This window comes from Crocuta crocuta, unplaced genomic scaffold (assembly GCF_008692635.1).
Source record: "Crocuta crocuta isolate KB4526 unplaced genomic scaffold, BGI_CrCroc_1.0 scaffold339, whole genome shotgun sequence".
NCBI lineage: Eukaryota > Metazoa > Chordata > Mammalia > Carnivora > Hyaenidae > Crocuta > Crocuta crocuta.
Window position 1 is genome coordinate 116050 of NW_027530357.1, and position 13523 is coordinate 129572.

Genomic DNA, 13523 nt, shown 5'->3' on the forward strand with positions numbered 1-13523 from the left:
AGGGTCGTGAAGCCTCGTGTCTGGTACAGGTGCCCAGAACAGGCAATATATTGAGGACAAAGAATAACTCATCATGTGCTACCCCCACCTGCCCCCGTCTGTCTTTGCCCTCAACTTCAGGCTCCCCTGCCTTCCCTGGGGGAGCCCTCTCCTCGAGCCCTCTGTTTGCACCCAGTGACTCCTAGCCCTCCCCAGCTCCCCCACCCACGAGATATCCAGCACAGACTGTTCCCCATGGCAGCAAAGCTGGGAGAGGTCAAAGGGGGCCCTTTGTAATCACAGGGACCCAGGGCCGAACCCTACCTCTGGGGCTTTCTAGCTGTGTGGTCTTGTGCAAGCGAATGCATCTCTTTGAACCTCAACCTCACCTGCAGAATGGGCCAGTTATGCTCCCAGGGCCCAGGGCCCCTGTGGAGTAAGTTCAAGAGCTAGTGTGGAAGGTTGAGTGCCGTGCTTTGCTTGGGGTGAGGGTCTGGGGGACGGCAGCTCCTGCCCTGGGTGAGATGTGATCTGTGGTTTTACTGATGAGAAAAGAAGGTTCAGGAAGTTGGAAACTTGCCCAGAGTCACTCAGCTGAGCTGCACCAGTTTTTGATGCTGAGTTCATGGTCTTCTTGCTCCACCCGTCTGCACGCTGGGCCCTGGAGGATGATGCACTCCCACCTTTGCTCCTGAGTGGGGTCCATGGTATAGCACCAGGCTGTCAGGAAGGAGGGTCCCTGGGCCCCCCAGAGCTGCTGAATCGGGCGGGATCTCCCTGGTGACTCGTGGGCACATTGATGTCTGGGAAGCTTGGATTTTGATTTATGCTTTCAAATTCCTCTGCAGGCTTCTCCGGGGCCAGAGAGGCAGGTCAGGTCTGTGGGGTCTCTCCTGTGGCCACTGAGTGGTCCCGCTGTCTGGCTCTCCTGGTGGAGTGTCTGTAAAATGGCAGAGAGCCCAGTCTACCCATGACTCAGAGACCACCCCGCTGCTGAGGGCTGGGAAAGCCATGAACAGAACGCAGCTGCTGGTCCCGGATGGTGGAAGGCTCAGGACACGGCGACAACTCCAGCAAAGGAGCCAAAAACCGGAGGCTGAGGGCGAAGCCCAGCAGAAGCCCCTGCAGAAGCCCCTGCAGAAGCCCCTGGCACATCCCGCTAACACCTAGGGAAGCCTCCTCGCAAGGAGTCTGAAAGAGAGAACTCCGGAGAGGACGTCAGTTAGGTCTCTGGAGTAAAATACAGAGGACAGCTACACCTGCCATGAATCTCCGTATCACTGTCCATAGAGGGCCTGGCACAGGCTGGGGCCTTTCGGGCCACACACTACGTGCTGGCTGTGGCTAGGCCTATTCTGTGGAAGAGGGAAGTGCAGCTCAGAGATGCCAAGGGTCTTGTTCCTGGCGTCAGGGTGAGTGAATGGCAGAGCCAGGATGCGAGCCCCATCCCAGAGGCCCCAAACCCCTTACTCTGTCCAGTGCACTCACTCAGTTCGGACTCCAGAGTCAGTCACGACCCAAGCACGGGCTTGCAACAAAGGCTAGCCCTCATGATGATGATGAGGTGCAGGCGACTTCTTCCGGACTCCAAAAGTTGAAGACACCCTTGGGTCCTGGCTGGGCCCCCATGGGGGCGCCTTCCCACCATCCTGCAGAAGTTCCAGAGGGAGATCGCAGACCACACTTCTCTGTATGATTTCCCACCGCCCTGCAGTGTCAGTCGGTGGCAGCAGAAGCTACTGGAGGTTGGGCCAGGGCCTAATCGGCAGGTCACAGGCAGCCCCATTTCCTTCTAGTGCAAAGTGAGCAAATGTAGGAAGGGGACTGAAGTCTGTGGATTTGGTGCCAGGAGCTGAGTGGGCGGCACAGCACACATTGCTTCCTTTAATCCCTGTGGCCGCTGGAGGGGACACGGAGACTCTTGAGAGGCATGTGCAGAGGCTGGCCTGGGACGGAGCAGGAAGTGAGGGGTGCATGCATCCCTGTGGTCCCGAGCCCACGTTCCACTTCTCGGAACGGTGTGCCACACGAACCACTTTCCACAGTTTGCCAGCTGCTCTTAGCAACCTATGAGCTTTCCAGAAAGTAAGTCGAGGCCTAAGGGAGCCCTGGGTCTACGTGTTAACCAGCTTTAGAGATAACCTGTCTGTCCGTGACCCTGTCACCTTTAGTAGTTTGACATCTTCTAAGTCAACAGGACAGAGAGGCTCATGGCTTTGCTGAGGTCAGAAACACTGCCCAGACCAGTCTTCCTCAAACTGTGTTCCATCTAAATACCCTTAGGCACTCACAAGTTCTGGCGGCGTTATTACGATGGTCTTCATTTAAGGGCACCTGGGTGGCTCAGTCGGTTGAGCGTCTGGCTTTTGGTTTTAGCTCGGGTCGTGATCCCAGGATTGTGGGATCAAGCCCCCGGTCAGGCTCTGTGCTGAGCGTGTAGCCTGTTTGGGATTCTTTCTCTCCTTCTGCCCTGCCTCCCTTTCTCACTCTTAAAAAAAAATCATTTAAATAAATTAAAAAAAAACAACCACCACCTTTGTTTTGCTCAGTTATAAAAACTTTCTCTTTGCCATGATAACTTGTAATTAAAGGCCAAAATGTCACAGAATGAGGCACTGGAGTTTTGGGCGGGGTGTCCCATGCCAGACACTACTGATGTACCTGGGGAGCCTGGCGGCATTCTTTTCCTTTCATGCCACAAATGCTCCATGTGAGCAAAGCCGGCACACACGGATCTCCCTTGGGTGCTCAGGCATTCCGACTGTTGTAAAAGGGCCACCGGGCTTTCAAGACATCTTTCCTGAGTCCCTGGATTTCAAAGGGACCGGCCTCCCACTCAGACCCTCCATGGGCTCCAGGCCAGAGGAGGCAGTGAGAACTCATGGGAGGCCGGGGCCACCATGGATGAGCTGGGAAAACGGGCAGGTGTGATTGGGTTTTCTGCTCAAAATAATTCTGGGCTGAACAGAGGGAGACATGGCTGCGTGTGCAGCAAGGATGATCCTTGGCAAGGGAGCGAAGCTGAATGGACCCGGATGTGGCTGTGAAGTCTGCCTTCATACGCTTTTGAATTGATGTGGATTATTTTCAGCGAAAACACGTCTATCAGTTGTATCCATTTGTGTGGAAGACACGTAATCCAGGGTGATGGCAGCCTCTGGGAGGTGGGTGCGAGGGCAAGGGCCTGGGTGGAGCAGAGCCGGCCTTCGCTTTATCTGATGTGTGCTACTTCTCAGAACAGTGCGGGAAGCAAACAGGACTCTGTCAACGGCTACTAACTCTACTTAGTGGGTGAGACTCGGGAGTCTGTCATATCCTTTGTACCTTCTTTCCACTGCGGGAGCCTACGTGCCCTTTAAGCCCCATTGTGAGCGATCCAGGCACGTGGTTGAAAAGCGCTCCTTCAGATAAAAAGCAGAACACAGCCATCATGTGCTGAAGTACAAATTTAATAAAGCCTTTGATCACATTTTAATCCCTAGGTTATCTATGAAACCACACACACACACACAAAAATAAACGCCACAACTCTTTAGAGCCATCAAGAGCCATCGAGGTGTCAATGAACACCAGCTATAAGGGTACAGGTTTGGGGTTTTAGTGCAACATTTCCAGCTGTTGAAGAGAACTCAAATGACATTACAAACTGCCCCTCCTCATCCAAAGAACACATGAAGTTGGTGTTGGTGCCTGGGGGCCACCCTCCCCCAACCCCTCCCTGGTGGGTTCTCAGGCACTGAAGGCCGAGATGACACATCTCTGTGCAGGTAGGCGATCAGCCGCAACGGAAACGCAGAAACCCGCTCAGTGCACACGCGTACTTGGAGGGCGGCGGCAGGAGAGTCGAGCTATTTAAAGTGGCAAATCCATAGAACTAGAGGTTACTAACGGATCTTAAATAATAAGAATAAATTCCTGTCTGTCTTTTGATTCCTTGCCGTCTTTCCACCAAAGGGAAACTCTGTTCTCCAGAAGCGCAGGGGCTCGGACCCAAGCAGGACGTGGCACCCAGCCACGACCCTCTGATGGAGGCCACGGACACAGGTCTTGCCCGCTTTGCCACCAATATGCTGGAAGGCGCCCTGCTGCTTGGGAGAGCGGTCAGCCCTCAGCCGGCTCCGCAGGGCAGAGGAGGGGCCAGGCACTCCTGGCTTCTATCTTGGTGGTAGGGATGCGTGAGGAGCTTGACGAGGTGGGCGGGGGGATGGCTGTCGACACAGACCACAGACATGGTCTCTGTCTCAATTCCCTGGATCTAGTGAGGTTCTCATGACAAGGGGGGTAGGGTGGCATAATGGGTGGAAGAGAAAATGAAGTAAAAAAAAAAAAAAAAACCCTAAAAACCCAACTCAGAGTTTCCTCAGCCGTTTGAGCCTCTGTCAGTGAAAGGGCTCCTGGTCCCCTGCGTTGAAGGTGGATGAGCGGCAAGATGCAAGTTTTTTGCGATATTATCATCAATGGAGGAAGGTCACTGCCGGGGCAGGCTGGGTAAGTTGGTTAGTATTTACTGCTTCCGAGACAACAAGCAGGGCAAACCAGCGGGGGGAGGCAGCTGCCCCCTTCGGAATCAAGCAGACTTTGGGGAACAGCCAGCGCCGTCTGGAAACAGAACTGCTCTTAAGGGCCAAGGGTTTTTCTCCCCCCAAAGCCAGATGCCTAGGTGAGCGCACAAGACGGGGTGGAGCTGGTGGAGGCACCCCCGGTGCTGAGGCCTGCTGAGCGCTCAGAGTATGCGTGGACGGGCCTGGCGCAGGGGGCGCTGCCGCTGTGTGGAAGGCGTGGTGTTGTGGCTGGGGTGGCGCCGCGGATTTCCTGGGCCCCACGGCCTCCCCGGCAGGCACCTCTGCCTCCCTGGGTGGTGGGTGGGCCTGGCGGGCTGCAGAGAGGCCACGGTGGATGCGAGGGGGGCAGGACTTTGTCGAGTGCATAGAGGCTTGGCGAGGCCTTACCTGAGTAGAGAGTTTTCAGCAACGGAAGGAGAGTGTCTCACCTGTAGCAGGCTTTGTACACTGGGCCTGTGTCATGAAAACCATTCTGGACCCTGGGAGTTCCTGGGACTCGTTCATGTGCAGCTCAAAGTCAGGGAAAGAAAAGACTCGCCAAAAAACCAAACCACCAGAAGAAGGCTCTGTGCGATCACAGGCCTCTGGAAAGCAGGAGAAAAGGACCAGCGCCGGCGGAGCTTGGAGGTTTATTCTCAACACCCTTCCCATCAGCGTCACCTGGGGAGTGCTATGGAGTTGTCACGTGCGTCCCAAGTTGTGGAGGCCACAGGGGCGTCTCATGGCTGTAGAAAGTGAGAGGTTGCCTGGCTGGGTCACATTCCCAGGCGCCGCGGCCCCTGGAGCCGGTGGCCCGGGGCCCGAGAGGCGGCCAGGGTGGACGCGGGTGCTAGGAGAGCTCGAAGCCCGTGTTCATGCTGACGGCGTAGCGCAGCTTCTCGCGGAGCACGCTCTTCCGGCTGTAGTTGGGCAGCTTGAGCAGGTTGAAGCAGGTGGAGGATGTGGGCAGGCGGCCGCCTGGCTCCCGCTTGCGGATGGTGAAGAAGCCGCGGAGGACACTACCCAGGGTGTCCCCGGTGTCCTGCAAGCACAGACCACAGCCTTGGGGGGGCAGCCCCTGGTGCAGGAGCCTGGGCTCGTGCCAAAGCCGGAGACCCGGGAGAGGCTCCAGCTGGCCCCCCAGGGCTGAGCAGGGCGGCTGGGCGGTGAGTAGGCACGCTGCTGCCCGAGGCCAGCCCCCACACACGGCCCGACTGGCCCTGAGAGCTGAGCGGGCAGAGGCAGTGGGGGCGGCCCGGCCCTGCACGTGGACTTGGGGTCAGGCGCTGGGGGACGGGCCTCCGGCTAGCACCTTGTCAATTTCACAGGGCCAGAAAACCACAGAAACACTCGAGGGACAAAAACACGTGTAATGCAGCCAACGTTGCCTGCCGCCGGCGCGGTGGCCCAGGGCAGACTGTAAGTGGGGACAGCTCCTTAAGTAAGGGGACTGAAGGTCATTTCGTGCCTCACGAGGGACCTGGAGCCCAGACCGCAGCACCCTGAAGGGCGGCTGCGCTCAGGGGCTACTGGGTTTTGCGGGTGGGGAGGGGAGGAGAGGGGTGAGAGTTTTAACACTGACTGCTGGCAGCTACTCGAGCGCCCCTTCCCCAGAGCATGATAACCCCCAGGCATTGGCTCTCCGTCACAGGTGAGGGGAGGAAGCGGCTTGCTGGGCATGCATGGCTGGCATTCAGGCTTGTGCTGCCCCTTTCCTAAGCCACTGTCCCTACCCCTCGCCCCCAATGCCCCTCACGCCCAGAGTCCAGGCCCGGCCAGCAGCTACCAAAACCGCCCCCGGGTACTTTTTCCCCAAGGGAGTAACGAGAGCTCAGGCCCCAGAGCAGGCCGGGTCTGAGGGCATCCTCTGGGGGCTGGACTGCTCTCTGGGCAAGAGGGCTGTGGAACCTTCTCGCGTGGCTCCAAGGAGTTGCGCTGCCTGCCCCGTGGACACGGACTGGGTTAAGGCTCCGGCCGGTGGGCACGGCCGACAACAACCAAGGGGAGGGGGGCGACTCTCCCTGCACCCCCTCAGCAGTGATACCTGATCGTCTGACACTTCGACACAGCGGATGGAAAAAGGAGGCTTGAGGTAGGCGAATCCCAGGAGCGGGGGCCTGGAGCAGCTGGTCACAAACTGCAACACAAGGCAGGATGGGGGACAGAGTGGGGCTCTCACTCCCTCAGAAACAGGCCCCTGACAGGCGAGCTGCGCTTTTCTGCTTTCTCTGGTCCCAGTCCCGGTAACTGGCTACCAGCAGGGTGACAGAGAGTGCATTTGGTCCAAGAGCCGGTACACATCTCACATCTCTCTTAAGGGTGCTGCTCTCGAAGGTGAATACCCATGAAAGGCACACTAGTGGCTGTGACCCAGCATCAACCCCATTACCGGGTGGAGAACGTGTAGCTGAAGAGTTCAGCAACAACACAAACCCCCCCACAGGACTGACCTCCGGTGGGTCCAACACGCCAGCCGTTGCTTACACGGACACCGTGCAAAGGGAGCACTTAGTGCCCACTAAGCGCGGCACAGGAGAGAGAGGCCCTGCTCCCCCACACACCTGGCCTCCTGCTCAGCTTCCTGGCCACACAGGCGAGGGTGTGTGGGTGCGCTCACCTAAGGCCCTGGCCTCCAGATTTACAGACCAACCTCTGTGAGCCTGGCTGCGGGTCCCCTCTCTCACGGATCAACCTGCTCTCAGCATGAAGACAAAACTCAGGCCTCGAGGGCCAGCGAGGCTGAGGGACAGACCAGCACTGGAAACGGGGCCTGTGGGCAGCAGGTGGCAGCACCCGTGTCAGCCCCCCCCACCGCCGCGTGCTAGCTCAAGTCTGGACAGAGGACTCGGGGCAACCTGGAAACCCACAGGACAGACCTGCAGGGGGAAGTCCTATGAAACCATTTGCTTTTCAAAATTCAATGTCAGCTAAACATGCTCTCCCTTCTTCAGGGGAAGTGTGGACCCACTACTAGGACACCAAGCCGTGCTTCCGGACGCCGCGGCAAGCCAGTGTCTGAGGGCCTGGGAGCCTGGCCGCGTCTAATCACTCCGTGCAGGCTGGGGCGCTTGCTCTGTGTCGAGGAGGCACCTGGGAGAGCCTGTGCCACCCCGGTTCGGGCTGCTCCAACCTGCTGCAAGGCGGGGCTGCTCAATGCACGGAGCGGGCGTTCACCCCCCGGGGCAGGAGGAGGAGGAACGGGGGCCTGGGAAGCTGCCACCTGCCACCTACATCTAGGGAAGGCAGAGTCCCATCTGCTCCGCTGCTACAACCATTGCGCCTTTCACCTGACTCCGTGGCCCGTCTGTAGAAAAAGGAGGCCCCACGAGCAGGCACGGCAGGCCTGGCGACAGGCTATCAGGAGACACACACACGCCTGCTGTGTGGGACAGCAGCTGCTTGCGCTTGTCACACTGGTTCTCTCTTTCTGGGGGAGGCAGGGCGAGCGGCTTTACGGGTCGACAGAGTGTTTTGCCTACAGGAAGCACTGCTGGAAAAACTGATCGATTTTCTTGAGGATCCCCTTCCGGAATGAGGTCCACCTGCCTACCCCAAGGCCCTTGAAACCTGCAGGGATAACCAGGCCCTTTCTGTAACCTGCCAGAGGGGGCCTCCTTGATGGGAACAAACTCTCCTCACAGCGCCAAAGCAAGGAGGAAGAAAACCCACTGCCATTTCAATTGGTGGAGATACTGTCCTTGCTGCTTCAACAACTGGGGCCACTCGAGAAACCCAAACGTCCAAAGGAGGTTATTTTAAGGCACTTAAATTCATCCCCAGAATATGACAAAATGTTCGTGACAAAATACCAAACAGAAGACCAGATGACAAAGTGATGATTCCATTTTTATAAAAACACATGGATATATAACACACACACACAGACAAGTAAATATCATCCAGTGTCCTGCAAAGCACTTTGCTGATGTCAGTAACAGGGAACCACATGGTGGCATCGAGGAAATGCTTTGAATGTTTACAACGTCAAAGACAGCAGTATAAGGGCACTGGTTCACGTTAGTCACTCTGCAAAAACATACATTGCTATCAGCCTCCTCAGCCGTATGTGTTTTTTAAAAAAAATAGTTATTTTGAGAGAGGGTGTGTGCGAACGGGGGAGAGGTGCCAGAGTCCCGCTCTGACCGGGTCCAGGGGCCCCTGAAGGATGGATGGTGTCGGTGAGGGAGGGTGAGAGAGGCATGAGATTCTTTCTGGTCACCAGCCAGGCCTCTCCGCACTGTCTGAGACTCAACTTTATTTTATGATTTAGCGTTTGGGGGAAGGCACAGAAGTGGCATTCTGATGATAAATCCTTTTATCAGTAAAAACTTTCCAGAACACTGATATGTAAAAGGTATGGGGAACAGCTCAGAGGTGACATTAGCATAATAAAGGCAAAAGTTAGCTCTTTGTGAGCAGGGGTCAATAGCCTGTTTATCGCTTAATGGGAGGTATTAAGAAAACCGGATCTTTCAGGAATTCAATGTTGCTCCCATAACCACAAAAGAAGTTCCCATAGTAAGTTCCTTTATCAGCATATCAAGACCAGAATGCTCACTCCTAATACCAATCAACAAGGTGCCCTGGGGGTCCGTACTCAAGCAGTAACAATTGGGTGGGGGTGGATATCGGGTAAGAGTCCGTGCTACTTACCTTAACGTCACAAGGAGTTCTTTCTCAACTTATGAGTTCAGAAACAGCTCCCAACAGAAAGGGGCAGAGAGAGAAGGCGGGAGAGAATCCCAAGCAGGCTCCGCGCTAAGCACAGAGCCCAACTCAGAGCTCGATGCCGTGAACTGTGAGATCATGACCTGAGCCAACATCAAAAGTCAGATGGCCAACTGATGGAGCCACCCAGGCGCCCCTCATCCATGTGTTTTATTGGACACTGTGTGTGTGTGACACTGCACATGTCTCATTATTGAGAAAAAGGGTGCGCAGAGGCAGTCCCTGGAGTAGGAATGGAGACTGTTAAAAAGCTTGCTTGTCTGGGGGGCGCCTGGCTGGCTCAGTGAGTGGAGAGTGTGACTCTTGATCTTGTGGTTATAAGTTTGAGCCCCACGTTGGGTGTAGAGATTACTTTAAAAAAAAAATCTTTAAGAAAAAGTTTGCTTATCTGTATTTTAAGGTCATCAACACCGTTGGCTTCTATAGGGAAGAAAGGAGACAATGGTCAAGGCCAGCGCCCACGGAGGGAAAGACGGGGTGTGGAGCCCAGCTGGCAGGGCCCGACAGGCATGTCTCTGCAGAGGGTGTGCAGCAGGTCCTGGCCCACCTGACTCAGCCTTGCCTCGGGGCTGTCTTATCACTACTGGACTTACCAAGGAGGCCAGCCTATGCTAGACGATATGCTGATAAAACGAGGTCCTTCTGACAATTTTATTTTTTTTCCAGTGTAAATTACCGTGTAAAGAGGTCTCTAGGTCTAGGAGAAGATCTATGAACACACGTGTAGGCAACATACAAAATACCTTCAGAAACATGGCTCTCTCGTCGGGCGTGAAGTCAGAGGCCAGAATATCCCAGAGCCAGAGGATGACCCTGTGACTCCCGTGGAAACCACCGTAGTACACCGTGTGCCTCCTGAAAACAGTCCAGACAGTGGGCTCAGCCACGCATTCCCATGGGCACTCACAGACATGGGCAGGGACAGGATTCAGACAAATGATCCAGCACACCGGGGCAGGCCCGGGTGAAGACCGAAGTCCATGTCTTCATAACCCATGTCCCCGGAAGCTAGGTGGGTGGGGAGCTCGCGCCGGCTCCGCAGCCCCTAGCATCCTGCCAGGCCATCCCCCCAGGGCCCTGGAGAGCCGGCGGCCCTAAGACCTCCTCAGGCCCCACGCCAACTTCACGGTCTCCAGACAGACAAGTGGCTGAGCTTGTCTCACTCCAGGGTGATTCACCCTTGACCAGGGAGAAGTGCACTTGGAGGTGGCTCTGGAAACAGCTCTCTGCAAGGAGCCCAGCAAAGGGGCAGAGCTTGCTTTCCAGGAGGCCCACGATTTCACCTCTCCCCGCCCCCCCACCTCCTTGCTCCTTACTTTAAATCTTCCAGATCAATCTCAGCATTGTCGCCGGAGATGAGACGCTGCAGCTCAGGGGTTGAGAACATCCGGGTCCACTCAGGCTTGATAATGGAACGGAACCCGCTAATGAGGGCGGCTGTCTGGTTCTTGATCTGAGTGTGCATTCGAAAATGGGCCATCAGGTGGATGTAGCTAATCCTGTGGCCGACAAGAGAAAACGGTGGGAATTAAAGGGCCGGGGTGGGCTGTTACCAAGGGAATGAAAGAGGAGTCCAGTCAGTTCTGAACCATTTCACAAAAACACAAGTGGCTCCTGGCGTCTCACCAGAACAATCGTGAGGACCGTGATGACGGAAGTGACTCTCCTGTGTGCCACTGCGTATGCGCTGTGCGTTCGAGCGCATCATCTCACTCCTTCCCCCGGACCAGTGGGTCAAACATCGGGGGACACCCCACTGTACCGAGAATTCAAGTGAGACCTTCTCCAGCTGAGGACATGCCCCTTCTTGGTACCAGCTAAGATATAGTTCAGTCCTCACAGAAGCTTTAAAGCAGAGAACGGGTTTCATGAAGGAATCTCAGTCAAAGCCTTGCTAATCTGGACCAAGACTCTCAGCCCTGAAGAGGTCAGCCTGCGAAAAGTTGTAACCAAATGCAGTTGGCTTACAGGTAGGATGGACGGCGGTCAGAGCACAAACAACGGCTCCGAGTGGATGGACTTCTGGTTCTGTTTTTATGAGCATGGTGACCTCTACAACACCGTAAAACCGTGCAACTCTTTTGAACAGGTTAAATCCAGGCTTGCTACCATCGCTGATTTCTCAGCAAACCATTTACTCAGAGGCGAAACAACCTGAGGCCAGCCTGAGTACAACCCTCAAAAGCCCAGATTAGCACAGTCCAAAGAAAAAGTTCATCCCACGATGTTCAGATTTGAGTTACTGACCTTGAAGATGGGACTGTTTAAACCAGGAGAAGACTCACACCGTAATACACTTCAGTAAGGTGTTTCCATCATTGCTAGCCTTCCCTGAACTCTTTGAAGCTGGTTCCCGATGTTCCATTTTACCGAAAGAGAAGGGCTGTGGGGGAATTTCCCATTTTACCTCCCTAGCCCCCAGAAAGTGCAAGATCAAACGTCACCCCAAAGCAGGGCAGCGCTGGCGTTCCCAGGCCTGTGAAGGCCGTCCGTGGAACCAGCTCCCCCGGCCCTTGTACTGAGCTTGGGCGCTAAGAACGCACAAGGGTTTGTGAGGTGGCGTCCCGCACAGCTCTCCGGGCAGGACGGGGCCTTCACGCCAACACAGGCTGCCCTGGCCCGCTGCCTCTGGCTGCGTGGCCCGCCGCTCCCACCATCGGCCCCGTGCCGTGACGCCTGGCCCAACACGGCCACTCTGAGGGTGGTGGGCTCTGTGTGACCTGTCACACATCTGGCGGTGGTGATGCTCGCTGCTCCCATTTATCGAGGCCTCGCTTTGAGCCACACACCCTGAAAGGTAGGTTATGTGCGCTGGTTCACGTGAAGCTGTCCAAAGGGACACCCTCAGGCAGTGCCTCCCAGCCACAGCTCCCTGGGCTTTCCCCAACTGTCCAACTGATGCCCTGTGGCTGGGAGTCAAAACTGCTGTCTTTCGGTCATGATGGATATGAGGTCTGCTCTTCTAAATAAAAGCTCTCCAAGCATGCAGAATGACCCACCCACCCGACCCAGGAGGGACACGCTGCTCGGGAACACTGGGCTGTGACGTGCATGTGATCCAAATGACTCACCGGGTGGGACTGAACTCTAACTTGTCACTGGGAGACTGATGCTCAGATTAACAGTTCAGAGGCTCCGCGGAGCCTGGCGGCAGGAGAAGATTGATAGATTGACAAAAGGGCCAATATCTACTCACCGTGCCAGGTTCTACTGTTTTAATTAGGGGAGAATAGTGCGGGTGGAGACAGTGCACTGAGGAGTTTTGCTTCCAGGGACCAAAGAGGTTGACATTTATGATAGATTTCTAAAAGCCTGTTATCTGTGACAATAGCTGCTGGGCCTCGGAGTCTCCCTGCGTCTGAGGACCTGTCTGTGGCATTTGAATTCATCACCGTGTCTTCTCAAGAACAGCGTTTTATACAACTGCCACATGCTATCATTCCAAAATGATCTGCCCCTCCAAGGTGTCTTTCCGCCTCCGTGCCTTCTGGGTTCAGAAGTGCCTGAGTGGCTCAGAACCCATTTGTCTGCATCTCAAGGTGTCATTAAATTCTTAGGAACACCGCGGCCTGGGTGCCTCTGACCTTAGATGTGCTTCTGCAAAAAATAAATTGTCAATTCTTATTTTGCAAATCGAATTTAATACAATTTTGGCCTCTGAACTGTAACCGGTAAATTCCATGATGATATTTATGGCCTCTTTCTACTTCGATCTATCTTAATAAATTCTCCAAGTGAGCCCAGAAAGCCAGAATGAAGTCTTTTTGAGTGGTGACCTTAAAAATCTAATTGCTATACTCACTTATTTGCATTCGTGACTGGCGTGGTCTTCCCTCCGGGAGTCAGTTCATGGCAAACAAGCTGGGGGAGAAGATGGGGAGCAGTGACTCGAGAGAGTTCTAGCGGGGAAATAAAGCTTTCTTAAGATGAGAGGGCCCGACACCAACGTCCCTAATAATGACAGACTCGAGATGGGACATGTTTGGGAACAATCATCTTCGCAAAAAGCCAGGGCTTCAATAGCGACAAGCAGACCCTGCATGATCAATATGGAAAGTGTCTTCTCATCCAATCTGCCTTCAAATGCTTGTGTTAAGGCTTCACGATGTCATGGAGGAGACCGTGTGAGCATTTAGGGGCAAAGAGGATGGTTACATACGTGTTGGTGCAACCACCCCCCAGAATGTCGCACAGCTATTAAAAATATGATGAAAATGTGTATTTGTGGAGCAGGTGGGGAAAAAAAAAAGATTATATAATAACATGCATGGTGTG

The 13523-nt window shown here is 54.9% G+C and overlaps 1 protein-coding gene across 4 annotated transcripts in view; it reads right to left on the minus strand.

Moving 5' to 3' along the window:
- Positions 1–3407: 3407 nt before the first annotated feature.
- Positions 3408–13523, minus strand: part of UBE3B (ubiquitin protein ligase E3B) — a 55045-nt gene continuing 44929 nt past the window's right edge. For 3 of the 4 annotated variants that reach the window (XM_077765946.1, XM_077765943.1, XM_077765944.1), the window contains 5 exons: positions 13051–13109; positions 10565–10747; positions 9992–10103; positions 6565–6657; positions 3408–5562 (listed from right to left, as the gene is read on the minus strand). In XM_077765946.1, the coding sequence (XP_077622072.1) occupies positions 5371–5562; positions 6565–6657; positions 9992–10103; positions 10565–10747; positions 13051–13109 (639 nt within the window). In that variant the 3' untranslated portion in view covers positions 3408–5370. The other variant, XM_077765947.1, reaches the window with a different exon arrangement.